This window comes from Podarcis filfolensis (assembly GCF_964270895.1).
Source record: "Podarcis filfolensis genome assembly, chromosome: 6".
In the NCBI taxonomy this organism is placed as follows: Eukaryota; Metazoa; Chordata; class Lepidosauria; order Squamata; family Lacertidae; genus Podarcis; species Podarcis filfolensis.
Window position 1 is genome coordinate 18,973,308 of NC_139609.1, and position 26,113 is coordinate 18,999,420.

The 26,113-nt window shown below is 40.0% G+C and overlaps 1 protein-coding gene across 3 annotated transcripts in view; it reads right to left on the bottom strand.

Moving 5' to 3' along the window:
* Positions 1-26,113, bottom strand: part of DENND1B (DENN domain containing 1B) — a 181,792-nt gene that overhangs the window by 34,682 nt on the left and 120,997 nt on the right. For all 3 annotated transcript variants that reach the window (XM_083620293.1, XM_083620294.1, XM_083620292.1), the window contains 4 exons: positions 22,005-22,050; positions 19,754-19,855; positions 11,389-11,514; positions 5,785-5,886 (listed from right to left, as the gene is read on the bottom strand). In XM_083620293.1, the coding sequence (XP_083476419.1) occupies positions 5,785-5,886; positions 11,389-11,514; positions 19,754-19,855; positions 22,005-22,050 (376 nt within the window). The remainder of the gene's footprint in view (positions 1-5,784; positions 5,887-11,388; positions 11,515-19,753; positions 19,856-22,004; positions 22,051-26,113) is intronic.

Sequence of the window (26,113 nt, forward strand, 5' to 3'; positions counted from 1 at the left end):
ATTTGTTCACAGCCCTACAGAAAGCGCCAGAGTTACAGAAGGAGCCCCATTATTGTCGGCTAATTCTCTGATGATGCTCCTGAGAGGATTCCACAGGCTGCCAATCTGCTAATGGGCCATATCTAAGGTGCTAGCAATTATATAAAAAAGTTCAAAGCAACCTGGACCCTAAATGTTTGAATTAGCATCTCCGCCCATATAAATCTACCCATGTGTTAAGATCGGCTGCTGAAATCGCCTTGGCTGTCCTGCATCCAAGGGGCACTGCCTGATTCCTGCTTCATCACTGGCACCTTTGGGAGAGTCACTGCTAGTGTCCCTTCATGGCTCAGATGCATGGCATGCATCCATAAGAAGCCATGCATTCAGTATCAAGGGCCCAGTTTTGTGAAACTCCCTACCAGGTGAGGCCAGACTGGCCCCCTTCCTGTTGAACGCCTGGTGCTTTTGTTCCAGGCAGCCTTTTCATTGAAATCTGATTTTATAACATCGGCCCTGAAAGACCTACATTGGCTCCCAGTATGTTTCCGAGCACAATTTGAAGTGTTGGTGCTGACCTTTAAAGCCTTAAAAGGTCTCGGCCCTGTATACCTGAAGGAGCATCTCCACTCCCATTGTTCAGACTGGACACTGAGATCCAGCACCGAGGGCCTTCTGGCTGTTCCCACACTGCGAGAAGTGAATCCATAGGGAAACAGGCAGAGGGCCTTCTTGGTAGTGACACCCACCCTGTGAAACACCCTCCCATCAGATGTCAAGGAGATATAACCTTTAGAAGATATCTGAAGCTTGCCCTTTATAGGGAAGCTTTTTAAGGTTTAATGTTTTGTTATGTTTTTATATATGTTGGAAGCTGCCCAGAGTGGCTGGGGCAATCCAGTCAGATGGGTGGGGTACAAATAATAAAATTGTTGTTGTTGTTTTAACTCATTTTTAGTTTTATTGTACTGGTTTTCTTGTACACAGCTCAGAGATAACTTTGATTAAGCAGCAAACAAATTGTGGACATCAATGAAATAATGATGAATCTGCTTTGCAACAACCAGAGAAAGAACTTACTCTGTTGTGGCACCCAATTATGGAACACCTTCCCACTTGATGCATGGTTGGTGCCAGTGCTGATGTTCGATGAATGTAGTTGAGAAACCAAACCAATTGAGTGTGGCTTAACATGTTAACAAAGTAGCAGCAGGAGGAGGACATGGAGATATTGAGTGACATTATTATTATTATTAATTATAATCATCATCATCATTATTAGTATACTGCCCTTCATCTGAAGATCTCAGGGCAGTTCTTAAAGGGGAAAATGCAAAATAATAATATAAAATACATAATAAAACAAAAACAAATGAGTAACGCCCCCTCTCAGAAGACTTGGACTCTCATCTCCCTGTGAAGAAATGTGAGAGTTCCACGCACACATCTGGAATGTACAGATGTGGGAGACATTTGCATGTGTTACACAAGAGGGCAGTGAGAGTAATATGCACATATTCTACAGGGCCTAATTTGCAAATTCTGATTCTTCCCCAGGGTACCTCCATAGTCATTAAATAATGCTATGAATTGTACTGTTCCGTATTGTACCCAAGCATTTATATTTCATATTGCTTCATGAAGCAAAGTTCATGATTTACTCAACTGAGGAACAGAACTATGCTCCAGTCAGTTTTACAGGATGACTCAAGGAAGAGTCCATTCATTTCCTTAGAATTATTATAGACCAAGGCCAAAGAGCTGAACCTTCCATAGCACTTTCCCTTCATTAATTCCTTCATATTCAGTTGTATTTATACTTGTATTTATACCCACACATGGTCCAAATTTAATTATAGCCACAAAGACTTTGTGACTTACCTTTGTAAAGTTTATTATTTAGGTACATACATTGGTTCATTTTACACCATAGTTTGAAGGACTGGGAACATGCCAGAGGTTTACACCATCCTTTCCCTCATATGTATTCTCCCTTCTCTTTCCTGGTTTGCCTAACTATATTTTTTTCCAGTGCTAAAATCAGACAAACTATGGTTAATGCTAACCATGCTAACCCACTTGTTTTCAAATCATGCTTTGGAGACAGTTGCCATTTAAGCCCATTTGGACCTCATGGCTCTATCTGATTAGAACAAACTAGGAAACAGAATAAGAAATCAGCATGTGAGACTAAGACATGCCCGTAATTCACCAAACCATGGAAAATGCTAATCTGAGCCATAGAGAAATTTAGAGTCTGCCTATACACAGACGCATGGTGTGAAGTAACACCAGATTAAGAACGCAAGATCAAGAATTGTTCACAATGGTAAACAACTTAGTAAAAGAAACTACAATGTTTTGTTAAAAGCTTTAATTTGCCTTAAAGGATTAATAAAAACAAAGAGTCTTCCCCCACTCTTCAAAAGCACTGACATTTTTAGAATGCTTTCAAGCAGTAATCTATTTTGGTCAGGGTTAGGTGGTAGCCCAAGTATGAGATAAACGGAGAAAGCATTTGACTGATTGCGCATTTTTCAACATGAATTACTACCGAATTGCTGTTAGCCGAAACAGTACACAGGAGCCAATAGAAATTAATTATTTGGCTGACTGTCATACACTATCACAGATTATCCAAACAGACCCGTCAGTGACAATCTGATGCTTGTCAATGGATAGACTGATGACATGAAACAAACTGTTCCACGAGTACATTTTTTAAAAAAGAAGAAGATAAACGCAGACACAGCAGTAGCAAAGTACACACTATCACTGGCGATTATTTCCTCTTCTCCTCAGCTAACTTTTTTTACCCACCCCACTTAAGCTGGCTTTTTCCCAAATGGGTTTGGTTCATGGTCAGACCACAGTAAGGGATTGCTGGATTGTTTCACAGCAAGAATGAGATAAAGCACCTTTAGCTACCAGGGTGCAGAAAACATCTCTTGAACCACAAGACATTATCTATTCAGGGAAAAGCTAAGAATTCATCCCTCGCTATAAAACCAGCACATGATTTATGGATAGTCTAATCATTAGGTAAAGTTACACAGACACAAACTGAGCTGCTAAGCTTTAGGATATGGGAGGCGGGCAGGGGGGAGCTGAAATCTTGCATAGACCATTTTAATACAAAAGGGAATTGCACTGAAATGAACAGTGATTCCACAGAGCAGTGTTAGCTGGACTGGATTTTATTTTACCTACAAATTTAACAGTATACCATAAAACAGTGATGGACAATTAGTGATCGAGCTGGATGTGGCTCCCAAAGCAATTTTGGGTGATACCCAATGTTAGTCATACTCTGTCCATTTATTTCAATGGGTTGCTTTGAATAGCACTGGATCTCACCCTTCATTTAGCCCCTAGTAGCCCTGGTTTAGGAACAAAAGTCTCACACTGTCATGATTTAACGTTGCGCGCACACAATCCTAAGGATTGGTGCAACTGGGAACTATGCTCCATTAGCCATGACATTTTTCTGCTAGGTAGGTATCAACTTTATTATGGAGCTGACCACCTCTGGCCCTGAAGAACGTAGTGGCCTCTAAGATTAAATAAGTGGTCGTTGAACCAAGAGCACATTTGCACAAAAAATTCAGAAGGGCTGGAAATGCTGAATGCACTTCTGAATGCTGCAGAATTCTTTTGCAAAGAAGTGCAAAAAATAATGTTCTGTTTCTTACAGTATTTACCATCATGGAAAGAGATCTCCCAGTTATCTATTTGCCAAATTACATGCAAGCCTGACTTCCCGATTCCAAATTACATCAAGATGCTGTCCTTTTTCTCCCCCTAAGGGACCTTTTTGTGCTAAGATTTAGGATTATGAAGACAAGCTTTGATCTTTCCTTCTTGACCTTTGATTCTCACTTATGATTCCTTTCGGAACAGCTAGCTGCCATCAGCTGTAGCAGCCACGGTTTTCCAAAGCAGCTGTAAGCAACAGTGCAGGAGTTAATACCAAATATGAGATATACTCAAGGCTGGAGTAATTGTGGGTTCATTCGTTCAAGTGTGCTGGTGCCAGTAGTCCCATACCAATCATCATCAGATTGAAATCATCCCATCTGTGGCCTCTTATTTGCACAACCAAATAATATTGGTGCAATAAGCATCGCAAATGTTGCTTAGTAATGTGTATGTAGAGATCCTGCGCATTAGCAGTGATATACCAATATTTTTGTTATAACATAGCTTTGCTCTGTAGCCACATAGGATACCCTTCTCGTTCTCTCCCAATTGCATATCTTCCCTGTTGATTTCCATTTCGAAGTAGGTGGGTTTTGAAGAGGATTAGAAGACAGTGAATGGGAAGCACACCAATAGTTGCCCCTTTGCGGAGCCACCAATCTAGTCCAAAGTCTTCTATGACCTATTTGTTTTATCGGTGTTATATAACTCTGTGTATTCACAGCCCTTATAATCTAGCCTATAAATTTATTATGATTCAACTTTCCCCAAAGAGCCAGAGTTAACACATGGATGTGTCTCCCAAAACTACCGTAATAAAACTGCTTTCTCCTATCTACATATTATTCCACTATAGGCCTTCGGACTGTTTAAAAGATTTATTTCCTGTTGCAAAGGAAGAATGCTTTGCATTGGATAGAGCAAAGTTTTAAATTGAGCGTTCTTATAACTCAAATAACCTTGAAAGAGACCCAATTACAAACAAGAACTCTTGGATAAGAGGCAGCTGGATGAAGGATAAGGAAGAAGGATGATATCCAAAATAAACTGAAGAAGAGGCAATACATTGGCTATAAAAATGAAATAGTTTTATAACATCTTCCTTTGCCTCTTGGAAGATAATATTATTTCTGTTCTACCCAATTAAAAGCTGCACATATTTCACTTACATTGTCGTAAATCTCTACCTCAGCCATTAAATCTCAGACACAAACTTACCATTTTTTATAGTGAAAGTTGGCTACCACCCTCTGAATTTCACTTATCTATCATGGTAGTATATCTTCAAAGAGAGCTAGCAGATTAGTTAAACACGGCCTCCCCACCTAAGATTCCTGATGCTTTAATCAGAGATGGCGTTTTCTGCTTTGACCTGTAGCTTGTGCCGCAGTGTTTATCCAGCACTATAAAAATAACCTTTTTGGACTGATCCCTTGGCCATATTTATATTGTATTTTCCTCTCCCCATCCAAGCAGTGGATATCTTCATGGCAGCCATGTAAGGATCAGTTTCTTCCAACAAGGGAGGAGCAAGTCTTATGACACCTTTCTTAATATTTAAGTAGACATTTACAGGCTCAAAAGAAATGGATAGAAAATGGCAGCCAGCACTGGCAAGGATATGTCCAGGGCAGAATTGAAGCACCTCCCTAAGTCCAGCAAGTTAAGAGTATTTCTAGACTGCTTCCATTAAGCCCCCACCTCTGAACATCTAGCTTCAAACCTAGAATTTAGGATTCAGTGGGGAACAACTGAATCTGTTGTAGCAGTGAAGAATAGATCAGAGGCATCTGCTTATAACCTAACCAGAGTTCCTTATTATGTCAGAACGCAGGAAACTCTGATTAGTTTAAAACATGATTTGCAAATGAATCAGGGCCAGAAGTTACAGTTTGATCCTGGCTTGTTTGAACAAAGCATAGTTTCGGAACTGTAGTAGATTGACTAGACCTCTTGAATTCTCCTTGCATAATCTCCGGAGTTGCTGATAGAAATGGTCAATAGCTATTAAATGCGGGAAACATATTGCACAGATTGCATCTATTCTTCAGTTTTCGTACATGTACAATAGAGGAGAACTAAACTGAGAATCCACTCGTTCTGTACCTGTTTAAAAAGTTGAAGGTTCACTGCAGTTTCCAAAAACTGCTTAAAAGTGCTGGAACGATGCTTGACAAAACTTTCTTCACAGAAACTGACAGGCTCACCCTAAATTACAAGAAAGGAGATCAGTAAGATATTTATTTGGGAACAGTCTGTGCAATTCTATTTAATACACACACATATATACACATATATCAATCACTCCCTAATTTTCAGCACTGAAGAATTACATATCCTTCAAGCCATGTGGGCATTTGCTGACTCGCAAACAAATGCAAAAGACAAAAATAACAACATGTGAAGTTCACATGTAACAAATCTTAATTTACGTTTTACACAGAGAACAAAATTTGAGACCATTCTTACCAATGCAAGACTGCAAAGTTTTAACTTCATGAAAAACTGAAACTTCCAAAGGGACCTTGGCATGGCCACTAAGTCACTGCAATTCTTATCATAATCTTATTATGCATATATCAGTAAAAAAAAAAAATCTAATAATTTTTATGCCCCCTTTACCACACATATGCCCCCTTTACTGCACAACTGAAACCTGTGCAACTTTTTTTTAACCCCTTCCTTATGAAAGGCAAGCAGTTTGTTAAAAGCAATATCTATGTATTTTTTTGGCCTGTGGGGAAAATCTTTGAAATGTGGTAAAGAGATATATAAGAGCAGAATAAACGAGACCTCCATGGTTATAAGATTTGCCAAGTATGACCCATGGGGAGACTTTGAAACTTTTACTTTCCTGTAATTCTATAATGAACTACAGTGAGCTCCATTTCCCCAATCAAATCCTTCAGTCCTGCAGATTCATTGTGAATTTCCCATAAGGCTCCAGTGGCTGCTTAGTTCTCTACTGGGTGCACCTGCATTTATCCTAGTCTGTTTATCCAAAAGATCTGAATAGGCTCCAAGATATTTACATGAACAATATTGCATTGAATTCCTGCTGCACAATCCAGTCAAAATTGTGTGCATGTTAGCCCCATTGACTTAAATTAGAGATAAAAGCTTATGCCTACATTTCCCTCTGAAATCAATGGGACTACGCTTACACTTGGATCTTCCTGAAAAGATTCTGTGAGAGTTGTGGGAGACTCAAAAGAGGTCTGTCATGAGCCACTAAGTGCTTATGCTAGAGAGGGGAAATTCTCAACCCAGCAGTCAGCAGTCTACAATTCCACATGCACATGGAAGTGTTTTGTGCACTGAGCTCTTTGGATACTAGCATTTTCTTTTTTATCTGTTTGCCATTTATTCAGATCTCTTCCTGACGTTATTGTTACTGCAAGAGGCTTCAGAAACAAAAATTAGCAACTGTTGCTAATGCAATTCCCTAGAGTTTTTCTAATGCAATAAATTTCTGCCATTGACTTGTTTGTTCCTTATGATGCTTCGGTCTAGAACGTAGCCTTTGGAGGAATGCTGTGCTGATACGTAGCCGACGCATGCTCTAATGGTCCTTTTAGTATTGATTTACAACATACTTTCAAAGTTGTTCGATCAAAGCCTAGTAGGGATTCTATACAGAAGAGGAGACTGCTAATACTTGGACCCCAAAAAATCTATGCCAAACAAGTTATCTGTCCTCTTTAACAACAGTTATTGTAGAATGCCATCTCTCCCCAACTCATCTTCATGGACTGTTGGGCACAGCAGGACTGATTCCATTTAAGCTGCATTCACATTTTAAGCAAGCGCCTTAATATCATTGTAAATAACTCTGATGCATTGACTTAAACAGAACAATCATCTTGAGCACAAGAGCTTAACCTATCCAATTTTATTAGAAGGAAAGGGAAATCTGGCACAGCAGAGGAGATATTCTTGCTTCTAAATATGCTAAGCAATATGAACCAGAATTCTTTCCATGCAAAACAAGACACTTGCTCAGTTTGTAATACATTGATTGCTGTCTTTTTGCCTGAGATATTACAAACCGATTTAGGTGTTTCTGTTGTTTAACTAACAGGGTTGCTTATTTGTCGCTCTTTAACCATGGTTGACACAGGATGGATTTAGAAACCTAGGAGTAACGTGGTAGCTACGGAAAAGCACAGGGGTAGAGAAAATGCTTTGCACACAGAAAAGACTGGGTTCAATAAGCAGCATCTTCAGGTTTCAGGGCTGGCAAAGACCTCTGACTAAGGTTGTTGAGTGTACAGTCAAGGACCAGATGCAAGCACTCTTGGAAGAAACTACCGTATTTTTTTGCTCTATAAGACTCACTTTTTCCCTCCTAAAAACTAAGGGGAAATGTATGTGCATCTTATGGAGCGAATGCAGACTGTGCAGCTATCCCAGAAGCCAGAGCAGAAAGAGGGATTGCTGCTTTCACTGCACAGCGATCCCTCTTGCTGTTCTGGCTTCTGAGATTCAGAATATTTTTTTTCTTGCTTTCCTCCTCCAAAAACTAGGTGCGTCCTGTGGTCTGGTGCATTTTATAGAGCGAAAAATATGGTATATCTTTTCTAGATCCACTTCAATCGGGGTTTAGGCTTGGCTTTGGCACAGAAACTGCTTTAGTTGCCCTATACGCAAGAACATTCTTCTTCTCCCAGGCCTTCAGTCATTTATGGCCTTTTAAACTGTGAGGGAGCAGGTATTTTTGTTTGTTTGTTACGATGTTTTGCATTTGTGTGTTTTTTATCTTGTAAACTGCCCTGCGACCCTCAGATAAAGCACAGTCCAGAAATTTAACAAACAAATAAAAAACAAATTGGACCCTGGTGAGTGTCTGTCTATCAGAGTAGACAGCAGACAACGAAGGCACACTCCCCAAAATTCCTGGGAAATTCCTAGCTGGGGGACTGAGACTAGGGAACAGAAGGGGAAGGGGTCGGTGCCAGTAAGGACTTGGACTAGGTTGAAAATGTGTCGAGTTATTTCCGGGTTTTTTTTCTTTTTCTTTTAATAGCCAGGCTCATTTCAAAACCATGCTGGATACAAGCAGAGAGGCACCGGGAGTCAAATTATTTTAAACTGCACCCCCCTGGAAAGAGCTGTTGCTACTGCTTTCCTGAAGCAGTGCTTCTTAGGCTGATCTAGAGGCAGAGAAAAACAGAGTGAAGTTGTGACCGGTGTGATGGGAAAGCTGTCCATTGTGCTTCTTCCACTAGTAGGTCACAATCTACTTTTTCTGCTTTTTCTTTCACTCCTACTCTGAAGGGAGAAGGAAAAGTTAGATTGGGTAGTAGGGGAAGCTGAGGGTAGGGTCCTGTGGGATAGGGGAGGAGGGTTTTAGAATCAGAGCTCTTTTCTGAACTCTCTGCAAAAGATAAGAATAGGAGAGTATGTCATCCTTCCCATTCTTAATTTTCTTTTCTCTGTTTCTCTGTTATAGCAGGCTATGCCAAAAACGATTAAGTCATTGAAAATCTTGCTGTCTAGGTCAAAAGAAGTGGACAAGAGACCACGGCAGAAGTTTGACCACATTTATTATGAACAAAGCTTATTAAGGAAAGGAGAACAGAAAAACTACTTTATAATTTGTGAAACGGCTCGGGAGAGCGGGAGGGGACATTATGCATGATAAATGTGTACATCTTCATGATAAAGCATGAAGGGGGGGGGGAAATACCTGAAAGAAATCACCACTCTTAAAAACATGCATCGTTAAAAGATTGTAAGGAACATAAACAGCTAACCTGATTTATATTGCACTTTTAAAAAGCTGGCATTGTTTCAGAAAGCTAGCTAAGAAAAAGATAACTCTGTGAAAAAAGATAGTGGCACCTCTGCAAGAATAAAGGCAACCACACAGAGAGAGGCGGGGGGCATATGTTAACATTTTAAACAGAAATTTACCCCCATAACTTTGTTTAAACACTAAGGCTTACTGATTACTGATTTGAAAAATTAGAGAAAGGCTTGAGGTCTGCTTGTCTCTTATATTTAACTATTAAACATCCTGCAGCATCCTCTTATGTTGATAAATGCAAGCAGAGAACAGTGCAAGAAGAGGCAACTTAAATATTTGGGATAGCAGTACTGAGATTTGCCCTAAGCCTTTAGACTCAAACTAGAGGAACAACATTAATGGGGGTGTGGGCAGATTATATAGGAGTCTGCTGCGATTTTAGTTAGAAATTTATTCTTCAATTTGTATACACACAATTAATGTACTGTAAAACTCAACCAGATCTATAGTGGAGAGGGGGAGAAAAAAATTCAAGAGTACTTCATGAACCAAAATGTTGGCATATACTAGAAAATGGAAATGGGATGTTCAGTAAAGTGCTGAAATATTTATACATAGAAAATGAATTTATACTTTCACTTCAAAATCACGACGAGTTCTGCAGTACTGGTACAGAACAAAATCCAAAGCTTTCAAGATATCGGAATTACTATTTACTACTGGAAAAAATATTTGAGAACAAAAATCTTTTTTTCAATTGTTCTGTTAATGCCACATTTTACTGCACATCCACTATTGATCTCGGTGCAAAGATGATTATGTCCCTTGAACTACTTTCATAGTTTTGGACATTTATCCTATTTTTGTCTAAATATAGCTGAACTAGATATCATTTAGCTGGACCCTTCTAAATCTACTCCTCCTAACAAGGTTAGGGAGAAGAGCAGAGCTAATGTTTTGGATACTTCAGGTGCCAAGTTTAATCTTCAGTTCAGAGAAACTCGGATAGCAAGGCTGGGAAAGACCTTTGCTTGGAGCCTTGGAAAATCACAGTAAGTTTGAGTACGATAGTACTGGGTCAGAACTATTTTTTACCCCACGTGCTTCACAGTTACCAATTTTAGAACTACAATAACTTATTGCTTTAGAACAGAGGTGGCTAACCTATGGCTGGCCAGATACTGCTGGACCACAACTCACACCATCCCCAACTTTTGTCCATGCTGGCTGGGGTTGATAGAAGCTGGAGTCTGACCACATCTGGAGGACCACAGTTGGCCAAGAAGAACAGATATTAACCTAACCTACAAATGTACCAGCTTTTCAGCAAGATACTAGGATGCAAAGGAGTTGATTCACAGCATTCGATGCCACAGCATTCAGCATAGCAGCCAACTCCTAGGGTCTTTGGCCCCCAATAAAATAGTTGAGGGGGCTAGCTCCTCCCCCAAGTTGATGGGAATTGCTATTCCAATGGCGAGCGTGAACTGTGTCATGTGATTGATTATGTCAGGTGGAGCTTACCTGCCCCCTGCTCCCAATATTTTTGAAGTTGGCACCCCTGGCATTCAGCAACTTGGGGGAAACTGAGCCTGGGCAAGTAGCAAACTGGGAGGCAGTATCTGGAAAGTGTGCCCCCAGCCCAAAACAACTGCCACTTGCACCCAGACATTTTCCATATCCCAACCACACTGGGTCTCTAAAGTGACACATAAATGCTGGGTTATTTGTTGGGTGTTTTGGCCCATGAGCTCACAAAGGCTTTTACCAACAGCTGCTGTAGTCTGCGTTCACTGGACTCTCCACAACCTTTCCACAACCAACCTTCGGACTTGTTTACCTTGAGGGGTGTGTTTTTTTCTAACTCTGGTGAGATGTTTAGCATTCCTCCTCACAGACATTAAGAACATTTGCAATCTTAAGAGTCAATGGGAAATGGATACTTGAACTGCATCGCTTACTGGTTTGTATCTTAGAGCATCTCTGTAGGATCCAAATAACGCTGCTTGTGCCCTCAGGAAGGCCCTGGCTACTCCATCACCGGTAGCTGTGGACTGCTTCTTCAGTTTATTTTTCAAGGCCGAGACCTGCGTGACAGAGAGGAGCAGTTAAATTAACACCTCAGAAATTGGTACAGGGAGACACGAACCCAATCAGCAGGCAAACCATGGTGTCTGCAGGTCAGCCAAAAAGTCATCCTCTTCCTTGATAGCTTATCTTTTTAACTGCAAAGAACACCTGCTGGTCTGTTAATTGAAATGAAAGCAGGGGGGGATAGTAAACGGCTAATGCAAATTGGTTTATGCTCTCTTTTTTTCTCCAAGGCCTCTTGACATAAATAAGCTTTAATTATTTTACAGTAAATGGCTTGTGAGCCTCTCCTACTGCAGATTTCTTGCCACCATCATAACATGTGCCTACTTGTCTGAGGCGGCACCGACCGGGTTTCTTTCATTTGTCTGTGTTACAAAGGTTTTTCTGGGAGGCTCAGTTGAAGCTCAGCTAGTCACTTAGGGCAGCCCTATATAGTCCCAGGGCTCTTACTGATGGCTATAGGAGACAAACTCACAAGCGCACAAGGTCTTTACCTTTCCAGAACAGACTTCACGAAAGTCTCACTGTGATACTGAACGGGCCCTGCTAACTAGTTGTTGGTGGTGTGGTCATTATAGCTTTAAAAAAATAATTGTTGCATCATAAGGTGATTGCAGAAGCCAGGGAGGGACAAGCGTGTTTGCAGTAACTCACAATTAAACATTTACCTTTGGTTTAATGTGATAGGCAAATCAGGCCCCTGTGTGCAGCATATGCAAAATTTTGGGGTTACAGCCACTGCATTTATGCATATATGAAGATGGCAATGCAGATGTCATACTTTGAAGGGGAAAAACCGCCTGCACAAATGAATATCCTTTTGTTTCTTCTTCATGCAAGCAGTCACGGCTATTCTTGTCAGTGATGACTGTAATTGAAGCATCAATCTAATTAACAACTAAACTCTGAATAATGCTAATGAGAGCTGAACACGGCATCAGAGAAAAGACCAGCTCTACAGGTGATAAACCTTCACAGTAGTGACATTTTCCAGTGTAAAGTCATGGTTACTGTGATCTGATCAAAGAAACAGACCCCCATTGGGTCCAATTATAACTATAGTTTTGTGGGGGGAAATATTGAGTTATGATGTTCATAATCTATGCAGAAAGGCCTTTACAGTATAGGTCTTTTCCCTATAGCTGTGATCTTTTCAATTTATATCCAAACTCCATAGATCCAGATAAAAGTTTAGAGTCTGATTCATTTAGTCCATGGAGAGCCTACACCAATGTTCACTAAAACATCTTTAAAAACTACAAAAAAAATACAATCTACAATTTTTAAAGTTACAGAGTTCAAGGTTGCAAAATAAATTTATGCAATTTTGTTACCTGTGAGTTAGTTTACTATTACACTGAGTTGTGTTTTTTAAATTAAAGTATATATATGTCATATACAACCTTTGAGAAAACTAGGTGCAATAACAACTGCAGCTATATTTATTTATTTACATTTATATACCACTTTTATCTTCCAAGGATCTCAATATGGTGTACATTTCTCAATCACTGCAGCATGGGGCTGGCTTTGAAGTATGGCCAAAAATGTTTTGGTTTTTCTTTAATTGGACATTTTCAGTAGGTTCAAAAAAATGCTACAGAATGCAAGTGCCAGGCTAAGAGGTAATATAGCCCACGGAACCATATAGTCTGACCGTAATCCAAAAGAGGAACCAGAGACCAAATTGCAAACATGCGCTGGATTATGGAGAAAGCTAGAGAGTTCCAGAAAGACATCTACTTCTGCTTCATTGATTATGCAAAAGCCTTTGACTGTGTCGACCACAGCAAACTATGTCAAGTTCTTAAAGAAATGGGAGTGCCTGATCACCTCATCTGTCTCCTGAGAAATCTCTATGTGGGACAAGAAGCTACAGTTAGAAATGGATATCGAACAACTGATTGGTTCAAAATTGGGAAAGGAGTACGACAAGGCTGTATATTGTCCCCCTGCTTATTTAACTTATATGCAGAATACATCATGCGAAAGGCTGGGCTGGATGAATCCCAAGCCGGAATTAAGATTGCCGGAAGAAATATCAACAACCTCAGATATGCAGATGACACAACCTTGATGGCAGAAAGTGAGGAGGAATTAAAGAACCTTTTAATGAGGATGAAAGAGGAGAGCGCAAAATACGGTCTGAAGCTCAACATCAAAAAAACAAAGATCATGGCCACTGGGCCCATCACCTCCTGGCAAATAGAAGGGGAAGAAATAGAGGCAGTGAGAGATTTTACTTTCTTGGGCTCCATGATCACTGCAGATGGTGACAGCAGCCAAGAAATTAAAAGACTCCTGCTTCTTGGGAGAAAAGCAATGACAAACCTAGACAGCATCTTAAAAAGCAGAGACATCACCTTGCCAACAAAGGTCCGTATAGTTAAAGCTATGGTTTTCCCAGTAGTGATGTATGGAAGTGAGAGCTGGACCATAAAGAAGGCTGATCACCGAAGAATTGATGTTTTTGAATTATGGTGCTGGAGGAGACTCTTGAGAGTACCATGGACTGCAAACCTCTCCATTCTGAAGAAAATCAGCCCTGAGTGCTCACTGGAAGGACAGATCCTGAAGCTGAGGCTCCAATACTTTGGCCACCTCATGAGAAGAGAAGACTCTCTGGAAAAGACCCTGATGTTGGGAAAGATGGAGGGCACAAGGAGAAGGGGACGACAGAGGACAAGATGGTTGGATAGTGTTCTCAAAGCTACCAGCATGAGTTTGACCAAACTGTGGGAGGCAGTGGAGGACAGGAGTGCCTGGCGTGCTCTGGTCCATGGGGTCACGAAGAGTCGGACACGACTAAACGACTAAACAACAACAACCAATTAACTTGCAGGTTGAATTCTGTGTGCTGGTTTTGATTTATAAAGTCCTGAATGGTTTTGGCCTGTGGTTACCTGAAGATGCATCTCTTTGTACAGGTGCCCCTTCAACTCTGTGTGAGCATCAGTCAGAAATACCCTGTTGCAGGTTACAAGTCCATCTGAAACTTGGAAAGTGGTTACCAGGTCTAAGGCCACCTATTTGAAGCACTTTCCTCCCTGTGGAACTCATTCTGGAGGGAATCTTGTGTCAGGTAAGTTCATGTCAAGTTTTTAGAGAAAGATGACAAGATATGCATTTTCAGAAAAGCCGAGTGGTACCACTACGAATGATCGACTTGAATTTACTAGTGGCTATTGTCCTCCTGCTGTGGGACGCTCTTTAGTGTAAAGAATTTGTTGTACAGTGGTACCTCAGGTTACATACGCTTCAGGTTACAGACTCCACTAACCCAGAAATAGTGCTTCAGGATAAGAACTTTGCTTCAGGATGAGAACAGAAATCTTGCTCCAGTGGCGTGGCGGCGGCAGGAGGCCCCATTAGCTAAAGTGGTGCTTCAGGTTAAGAACAGTTTCAGGTTAAGAACGGACCTCCGGAACGAATTAAGTACTTAACCCGAGGTACCACTGTAATTATATTCTAATCGCTATTTTTATTAAGGGGCTTAAATGATAAGCAGATTGAGGAGCAAATTTTGGCTGCTACGTAGAATAAATAAGGTGTTATATTAAAAGATGTTCCTGAGAATATCCTAGCTTTCCCTCTTTGAGGCAAAGAACTGTTACAGGATGCAGCTGCTAGGACATTTGTGGGGGCCAGGAATTCAAAGCATAGAACAACAATGTTGTACCAGTTGCATTGGCTTCCTAGGTTCAATTCAAAGTGCTGATGATGACCTTTAAAGTCCTAAATAGCTTGGTATTATGTTATTTAAAGTATCTCCTATACCCATATGAACCTGCCTAGACCTTAAGTTCATAACTGGAGGCCCTGCTCACAGGCCTAGTTCCATCAGACTAGCAGGCACACGAGTTAGCCTTTTTGGTGCTAGTGTCTCACCTTTGAAAATGTCTCTGCAAAACAGATACATATGGTCCAATATATGAACTGTTTCCGTTTGCATCTTTTATGTATGTTATGAGCATGGCTACTGTTTTACCTTTATAGTTGGGATTTTAACCATTTGTAAGCCACTTCAGGAGTCTCCAAACACAGTATATAAATACTTTAAATAAATAAATAAAATTAATTCAACACTACGTATTAAGAGATGAACACTATGTTGGTACTTCAGATTAGTATATTACACACACACACACACACACACACACACACACACATACACACACACACACACACACACACTGCATAGACATACACATAGATACAATCTCACACGTTTACTACACTCTGTTGACATAAAAACCTTAGAATCATGAATCAGGTTGCTTGATTCTCATCCCTACTGATTTCCACCACACTTCAGGACTCCTATCTAACTGGCGTACAAGAAAAACTAATGAGAATTATTAAACTACTGTATCAAAAGTAAACTTCTGTTCCTAATGAAGCCACTATCCATTTAGGGGAGGAGGCTATATCTCTCAAGTGTGAGACAAATGCACAGTGAAATGATGTATTGCAAAAGCCAAGTATGTTTGGCAGAAGACAGGAATAGGGCTTTTTCCTCCTGAAAGAGAAACAAAGGATTCCCGAAAAGCCTTACATTGATTTATTTTTCCAATTTTGAATACCTTAGGAGTAGCGGAACTGCTACTGGCATGGTAGTATTACTAACAGTCAATAAATCTAAAATATTATGTGTGAATATTGGAATGAAGCCATTAAGAAGATTACAGCACACAACACAGCAGAGGGTCCACATGAAAAAAAGGACGGGTAATTCAGGACAACTGTGACCGCTGACCTCTGAACAGTCGAGACCACTGGTCAATCTGACAAACTAATAGAGTTCACATGCATAGAAAGTCATCTAGCCTGTAAGTATAATTTAAATGCTTTGGCGAATGATTTAAAAAGGCCCGTTAAGTCTCAGGTAATTTATTAAAGAGTTGATTAGGCACAATGCCGAACAGTAATGTTTTTCAGATTTCAACTGATAACTTTTTCTTTAGAATGAAAAACCGTCCACAGTAAGTGAGACATTTCCATATTAAACAGTACTGAGAACATATGCTGTTAAAACTACTGTGGGCTGAACAGTAGATATAAACTTTATATAACGATATAAGCTTTAGCCTTCATGTGGGGGGGGGGGAATCACAAGTCACTGAAAAGATTAAAAAGCCATTCTAATTTGAGAACACTGCTGTTTAAGGAAATCTTTTTTCCAAAAAAAAAAAAAAATTAAATTAGTTTTTAGACAATGGCAGTAAAACTTCATATGTTTATCCTTCATTTTTCAGTTGCCTTCACTGCTACTCTTTTTTATCTTTTTGAATATAAAAGTTGGCAATGAGAGATTACAGATATAAAATGATGAGCCTAATGTCATATATGCAGGAATATACTTACATCTACCGTATATTAAATAATTGTGTAAATTCTTATAAAATTTGGCATCAGCTTTTTTTGGACTTATGGTTACTCAATAGAATGTCAACAATATTGTTGCAATTTACTGTCAACACTGATACAGGCATATGAATACTTACTCTTACTGTTGAATAATACAGTGTTTATCAGGTTATCAAGTAAAAAGTCTGTAGAGGCTGCACAGTGCACATAGCCTATGCCTGTATGTGTTTTTAATTAACAAATTAGCTCCATGAGGAAGGTTTTTATGGTAGAGTTAGAATGAAAGGGATCAGGACAGTAAAAATATCAAATAACAAAACAAACCTTGTTTTAGCAGAGAGGGTGGAATCGAATTATGGAGTATACATAAGGTATTTCCTTATTTTGCTATATATTTTATACAATGAAGCACCTTTGTAAAAAGCCTGTTGTTTACTGAGTGGATACAAGAAAACCTAATTAATACTAGTAGCTTGTAGGCTTGTAGGCTTGCATGTAGTTGCAGACACTGATCCAAAAAGGTTGAAGTGTTTTCACTTACTATTTGCCCCCATTCAGAGAGGTACAAGAATCCAATGCACATACCATGTGAAAAAGCGAGTCTGCTCATGTAAGAGCTCAGTGAGTTCCTGTATTTACTTGAATCTAACACTCACCTTTTTTGGCCAAATTGTGTTGTGAAAATTAAGGTGCGCATTAGATCCAACGGTACATTTGCCAGCAAATACTTTTTTTGGTTTCAAGGTTCTGAGAATTGAGGTGCTCATTAGATTTGATGGTGCATTCGACTTGAGTAAATATGGCATTCGAAGTACCTAGGGACCTTAAGGTACCATATTTAATTCAGGGTATCTTGGTGAGATTATTCAAAAGCCTCAGACATCTCCCCACTGGATGTACTTGTTTTGGGAAATCTCTGTATATATATTTTCAGTTAGAAAACAAAGGCATACAGGGATGCAGAAATTGTACTCAGTTGCTATTAGTACTGTTAGTTGTAACTATGGCGTGTGTAAAATGGGCCTAAGAAATGTTGTTTCCTCTCATGCCAAGCCAAGATATGGTCATTAAGGAAACTGTAAAATTCGCATGATGAAGTTGTGACTCGCCCATCATTTTGCATAAGTTTACACAATCCCTCTAGCCAGTTTTGACTAGTGAGCATAAAGAGAACTGGGTTGTAACCTATAGACACACACAAAAAACCCCTATGTAATGGGAAATCCCCACTGGGTGCAAAGTGCATTCTGCTGTTCACAAAAGAGAACTGAGAGTCCCCTGTGTGTTCAGAACTCTGCATGCGCTTTGAAACTACTCTAGCTTCAGGGTCTAATAAGCTAATTTCATTTCGGTGATTCAGGCGGCAAGGTCAACGTATATGTATTAAGATTAAGGAATGAGTGGTTTGTTTTTGGCACAATAAAATACGATTCAAATTTATGAGAATAAGTAGACTTGTGGATAAGGTGGGTTATACATCTAAAAATAATTTGAGCACCACAATCAGTCGAGAAAACACCAATTTTTGTTTCTTTTTTCTGCCCCTACTCCCACCCAAAAGCAAAGAACAAATGTATTCAGCTGAATATTTAATCTGCTTCTGGTCAAGATTAATTACTTCAAAAAGTATATTATAATTTAATACAGGAACTAAATAACTTATGGTCTCAAATTAATTTACAATGAAAATAAAAATATAAAAATGCCTTCAATGTCCTATTGCCTTGAACTGTGGCATATTTCTTAAAAAGCACATAAAACCTAGCACTCATTTTATGAATAATAGATTATTATTTCTTTCTCATTATGGAACATTTACCAACATCTAGATATGTAACAACAGCTTTTACTAAATTCTGCCTCAAAAATGCACACAACATGATAATTTGAGCATTTTTTTCAGAACCATGATGCAGGATAGCAAGGGAAAGTAAAATGCTATTTTTTTGGGGGGGGGGGAGATCTTATTTAACATGAAATGTAGAATATGTTCCATTATAAGCAGCAGGAGGGGAAAATCTCTATAAGATCAAAGTCCAGGAGGAACTGGCATTTAATTTATCTTCCTTTACAGACAAAAGACAGTTTTCGTCATTTTCAAAAGGATCCAATGTCTTTTATGACAAACTGGGTTTGCAGTTTAATTTACAAATAGAATTATAAGTAAGCAGTCTTTGCTCTGCCAAAGCAAATGACAAACAGAGTAGGATTTTCAGTTCATGCAGCCCTCAGCAGGATAGAAGAGATTAAAATAAAACTGAAATAATTTAGAGAAAACAAATAAATGTTTCAGAAAGTTGAATGAGATCAAAGTGTGCATTTTCTGACCCCAACTGTACAAGCATTCCTTATTATATTGACCAGTGTCATCAGATCATTAATTAAAAGGAGATGTGCTGGCAGGTGGCAGGGAACCAGAAGCCGATAATTGGCCCCCTTCTTCTTTTTGCCTTCAAAAACTCTTCTTCTTCTTCTTCTTCTTCTTCTTCTTTTGCAAGATATGCCACTAGGCAGACAGAAATGCCTACTTTGTAATATAATGATTAAAATGAGATGAAGAGACTCTTGCGTTTAAAGCAGCTATGCCTAATGAATGCAGCTAGCTTTATAATTATCTTTTTTCTCTTTCTTTTTTTTACAATACGAAGCATGATGCTCCACTCAACGTGTCCTCAACTGTCAAAAACAGGTAAAAAAACACACACCAAACACATTTAAATAGGAAATATACAGCTGGTGGCATAGTGTTATTTTTGTGGGGGAAGGGGCATTCTTTTCATTTCAGCTAGTAAAAGCAGGCACAAACGTCAGCGATTCAAGCAGCTAAGAGGATAAAAACCGACGAATGAAACCTCTCAGGCTTACCACTTCACTTGGTAGGTTGCTCAGGTCATTAAATGGAGTTTCCAAAGTGTTTGTGTCAACGTTTAGCATCACCACATCCTCCAGTGATTTACTTTTCACTCTCTGTACAAGGAAACAAAATTGGTTACAAGCATCTTAATGCATCATTTGCTTATTTTAATAAGGTAAAATGCTACTGGTAACTGGGGATTCAGCAGAGTAGGAACATAAAGAAATGTGGCAATATTTTTCCTAGCCTGCTTCTTCTTGTCCTAAGGGCCAGCAGAGAATCTTTACACAACACAAAATTAATTTATGGAATTAATCACCAGAAGATATGGCAATGTCTGAAATCTTACATGGCCTTAAAGTGGGATTAAACAAATGCATAGAGGATCGGGCTGTCTATCATGGGGGTTGTATAGTTCTCTAGGATCAGATACAGCATGCCACTGAATTCTTCTTTCTGCTTTGGCAATCACTCATAGCCGAATAAGATTGTCTTCCATGAACATGGTTTTAACAGTGAGTCCGTAAGTGACCGTGGAGGCCAATTCTGGATCCACACGTCCTTCCACAGTGGGGACATAGGTTTCCGGGTGGGAGTCGATCACGGTGAGGGTTTGCCAAGCATGCCGTCCTCTTAGCACATTTCTCCCTTTTGTCCTGAGTTCAAGCGTCTTCAAAGCCCATGACACCTTTGGTAAAGGCTGTTCTCCAATTGGAGTGCTCACAGGCCAGTGTTTCCCAGTTGTCGGTGTTTATACTACATTTTTTTAAAGATCTGCCTTGAAAGAGCCTTTAAACCTCTTTTGTTGACCACCAGCATTACGCTTTCCATTTTTATGTTGGGAATAGAGTAGTTGCTTTGGAAGATGATAATCGGGCATCTGCACAACATGACCAGTCCAAAGAAGTTGATGTTGAAGAATCTGCCCAGCCCCACAGGCCACTACAGTTACTAACTGAACTACAAGCAAAGAAGCTTCGGTAAGAGGGGGCCTATCAGAAGTAGGTACATTTGGTGGGGTGGGGGCTATGTCTTTGTTTGTTCTTGATCTACACCATAAATTAAGAGAGCCAAATGAACCTGCAGTTATGAATCACCTGTGATGAATCTCACTCAAGTTCATGCAACTGACTGGTGCTTTCAAATTCCTTAGGAAAAAGTTCTGTCATATTCCAGCTAAAACAACAAAATAAGCACCAGTCCTGCCAAGGCAGCTGTATGACAGGTGTCATTCTTCAAACTTGCCAAGACATAGATTACTTCCTAAAAGATACATATATACAACATGCTATATAATATCTGAATAAGAAATATCAAAAAAAATCACACATGTTACCAAGTAACAAGTTGTACACACCCACAAACACTAGCTATCTGAAAAATCAGTATTCACTTATTATCTATATATTTTAAGAAGCAATATATAATAAATAATAACACTAGCATGTAGCAAGCAGCTGGTTCTCTTTCTTTTCCAGTTACCTCCCCTTCCATATTAGAGGCCTAAAGGTAAAGGGACCCCTGACCATTTGGTCCAGTCGTGACCGACTCTGGGGTTGCAGCGCTCATCTCACTTTATTGGCCGAGGGAGCCAGCGTACAGCTTCCAGGTCATGTGGCCAGCATGACTAAGCCGCTTCTGGCGAACCAGAGCAGCGCATGGAAACGCCATTTACCTTTCCGCCAGAGCGGTACCTATTTATCTACTTGCACTTTGATGTGCTTTCAAACTGCTAGGTTTGCAGGAGCTGGGACCGAGCAACGGGAGCTCACCCCGTCATGGGGATTCGAACTGCCGACCTTCTGATCGGCAAGTCCTAGGCTCTGTGGTTTAACCCACAGTGCCTAGATGCTGCTAAAAGAGCAGAGTACAAAGTGACCATTGCAGTGCTAGCAAATTCCATGCTGAAAAGGACCACAAAAGAAGGACAAAAACAGGCTCTAATTCCATTTCCCAGCAACACAGGATACCAAATAAAAGCACATGTCGCTGAAGGGACCCACTTTCCGTACAGTCGTTTCCAGTTCATCTCCTGCAATAATGCCAGGGTTACTTTTCAAATTTCTGCTGAAAACAGCTTCACTTTTTTCACTCTGAATACTTTTCAGGACAAAGGAGGAAGTTGTAGGAGAACAAACCATATATATATATATATATATATATATATATATATATATATACACACACACACACACACACACACACACACACACATGCTCATGTACCAAATGCATAGAGAAATGAAAAGGCAGCCTGACTCACCTCCATTAAACTGAAGTGAACTCCAATCAAGTATGGCATGGGTGCGCTGAAATTAAAAGAAAATGAAACAAAGTGAACTACAGTTAGAAAACCTAAAAGGCTAGCATCTCCATTCACTTTGCCGTATTTGCCTGCAAAGCTACTGCAAGATGGTAGTTTGCAACTTTCAATGGCGGTGTGACAGTGGATATTTAAGAATGGCAATTGGTCTAGAGATCTCATCTTCAATTGACGGGTCAGGATGCACAAATGGGTTGTGCCATGATCCAAGGTGAATCACAACAGGAGCATCACCACCATGAAAATATATGGTAGAAATTAAGAAATGGGTCTCTAAATGCATGTTTGGTTTAAAAGTGGGTCTTGGGTCTTAAAAGGCTGGAGATATGTGGTCCAGAGCTTTCATTTATTATAGCACTCCCCCCCCCCCCCCAGGTTTCAGCCCAGCATATTTAAGTTGATTTTCTAATTACTCATTTTAAAGTAAGTTATAAAAAGTATTTATATAGAACTATTTATTTTTTTAAAAAAATCAGAGCATCTTACAACAATACAACCATACAGTTAAAAATTTAAAATCAGAGTTCAACTATTACAGAAGTAGATTTTTTTTTAGGTTAAGCTTGCCATAGCTGCTTCATTATGTGAAGTGTCACTATAGTATAGAGTAATCCTGCCCTCTGTGTGCAGGGGCAGAGTATGAGATACTGTACCGGGTGATGACATTGCACACCTCCATTCATACCACCAGACTAGTCTTCCGCAATCTGGTGCTCTTCTGATATTTTGGAATACAATTTCCATCAGCTTTGGGCCACATTGACTAGAGCTGATGGGTTTTCTATTTCAAAAGACCTGGAGCACACAAGGTTAGAGGAAAGCTGAACTAGGCTATTCAAAGACTCCACATATTAGCCACTCACACTGAGTGCTTCATGGTGAGGAATCGAGGGAATTAACCAAGACAATCCGTGTGTGGAGTGGCTGAAGCTGGGGTCTAGACTGACTCATTCTTGCTCCTTGCTAATTGATCAGAAAGTCATGGCATCCAACATCCAACTGGAAATTTCACTGAAAACCTCCCCACAGGGAAGGCAGGACTGTGGCCAAAGAAAATGACATAATGTGACATATGATGACAAAACCATTCTCTTTGGCGACTAGATATAGCTGTCGTTATGAGTAATCTTGTCACTTCACGATAGTTATTACAACCTATATGATAAAGCTACAGGAAATTAATAGAAGTGGTATTGAATATATGCAGGAAAATTCTCTTTCACCTGTGTCACAGTGTGTATTTGAAATTATTGCATTTTAAAATAGATCAAATCCCCACGACAATGTTATGCCTTGCTGGACTGCTACGAAGAGTTTTGGTTATACATGGTTTCTTTTCTTCAGTACTGGAAGTCTAATTTCACATAACTGAAGTCTCAAAATGCTGGTAGCTCTTATTGTTTCCAGAACTGCTCTCCTACATCAATTATCCCTCCTCTTGGCCACCTCCAAAGTAATTATTATGATTAGCTTTATTAACCATCCATGGGAGGTGACAGCAATATAAAATACAATATTAAAAACAGTTTAAAACAACTTGCAATCATAACCAGAGTGGGTCCTAAAAATATATACCTTAAATGTCAAAGGCCAGGGTAAAGAGGTACATCTTTGGTATATGATGGAAGCTGTACAATGAAGGAGCCAGACATACTTTTGCAGGCAGAGCCTACCTCTGTAAGCTGCCCAGAGTGGCTGGGGAAACCCAGCTGGGTGGGCAGTGCATAAATAAATAAATAATATTTATCATCCACCGCTTCAAAACAGCTGAGGGCAGAGGAACTACCAAGAAGGCCACTTATGCTAATCTTAACACCCAAAAGTGTATGTAGGGAAGGAGGCAGTCTTTCAGACACTTGAGGCCTAAATCAATTAGGGCTTTAAACCTAATTGGGCCCAGAATCAAACTGGCAGCCAGCACAGTTGTTTTAAAACAGGGATTATGTGAGTTTTAAAGGAAACCCAGCCAGTAATCTGGTCACTGCATCAGGGATGAGCTGAGTTTTCCGAGTCATTTTCATGGGCCAGCTCCACATCGGGTGCATTGCAATAATCCCATCTGGAAGTTACCAAGGCATGGAGTACTTTGGCCAAGTCATATCCATTCAAAAGGGGTCAGAACTGGTGAACCAGCAGGAGCTGGGGGGGGGGAGCTCTCCTAGTTACCAAGGCTACCTGAGCCTCAGGTGACAAGGCTGAATCAAGAATCACCCCCAAGTTATGGGCCTGATCCTTCCAGGGGTGTGCAACCCCATCTAGGACACGCTATCTCCCCACCTCCTGGACATGAGAACTTGTGACACCTAACACCTCTGTCTTTTCAGGATTCAGCTTCAATTTACTGGCTCACATCTAGTTCATCGCCATCTCCAGACACTGGTCTAACATACTGGCTGCCTCTCTTGATTCAGATGGAGCAGTGATATAGAGATGAGTTTCACCCACATACTGATGATACTATAAACCAAATCTCCTGATGACAGCTACCAGCTTCATATATATATTTATATTAAATAGCATGGGAAACAAGATGGAACCCTGCAGGAAACAACAGGACCACTCCCATGGTGCTGAACAATAGCCTCCCATAACTACTTTCTGGACATGATCCAGGAGGTACCACCAAAGTACAATGCTGCCAAGCCCCCACTTCTCTGAGACACCCAACAGTATCAAAAATCACCAAGAGATCAAGGAGAAAAAGCAGAGTCACACTCCCCCCCCCCCCGTTTCCTGACAAATGTAATCAATCAGGGAAAGCAACCAGGGCAATTTCAGTACCATGGCTAGACCTGAAGACGGACTATAATGGATACAAGCATGTCTGAAGCTGTACTTCTTTAAGGGAACTCAGTACCACTCTGGATGCCTCCATTAGACTTGATCTAACTGTGGCATCCAAAACTCTGTCCAAATCCAAGTGCTTTTGTCCCTGAAGTGCCTTGCAAAGTTGTCACAAGTGGCTTCCGAGCAAAACTCTCTTAACCAGACGACAAAAGCCCATTCACCACTTAGAAAAGCTCTGCTGGATGACGACTTGAGAAGGCAATGGTGGCAAAAAAACAACCCTCCTCCCTCATTTGGGAAATATTTCGCCTGACAGAAGGGGTATTTTAAAGAATGTAGTAGATTGCACTGAAACAACAAAGGCCATGGGGACCATAAAAATCTGAAGTAGAGATCAGAAAACATCAAATGACTACACATACATAGATGAATGTTGCTTTCATCTCTAGACATCTTTATGTAAAGGGGGGGAGGAAAGGTTTGCTCTGGTTTATTTTGTTAAAAGGCAAAGTTAAAAGGCACCCATATCTGATCAATAGAAAGAAATAAAAGGTTGTGAGCTGATGCCTATTAAATAAGATTCATACGTTTGGATCAGGATGAGGTTGCAATTTACAAACATATTTTCATACATTTGGTGTAGCTTCTGCAATGTTTTAAAAGTTCATTTTACTTATATTTAGAATCTTCATCAAAACATAAAATTAGATGTTCTAAGCTAGAGAATTCCAGCATTTTAAAGTCCAATAACCTGCCAGCAAATGGGACAAGCATTCTGTCCAGACCATGTCCAGTCCAGTCAATGGCATCTGGTTTCCATCTAGGATCTGATAATCCTAATATTTTGTTCACTTGCTGTGAGATGCAGCTGATGCTAGAATGGCTACCCAAAAATTGTTTGCAAAATACCCACAATAGTTGCATTGCTCTACTGGTTATCCAACACAAGTCCTTCAGCATCCCTTGATAGGCTTTCTCCCTTATGAGAGAACACAACCCACTCTTTTCTGCATTTATGGATTTTCAACAGCCACTGCACATAAATAGAACAATCAAAGTGATCTGAAACCAAAGTTGGGAGCTCTCCCAATATTGTTTTTACATATATATAAAGTTCATATTGCATGCAGCTTGCCCTGCATCTTCCCAAACAGGTGCCCATTTTGATGGTATTGATTATCTGTCATAGCATAGTCTTTTGTGCTCAGATGCACGTGGCCAGCAAAATACAAGGGTCACAGAAGGGATTCAGCAGGGGAATG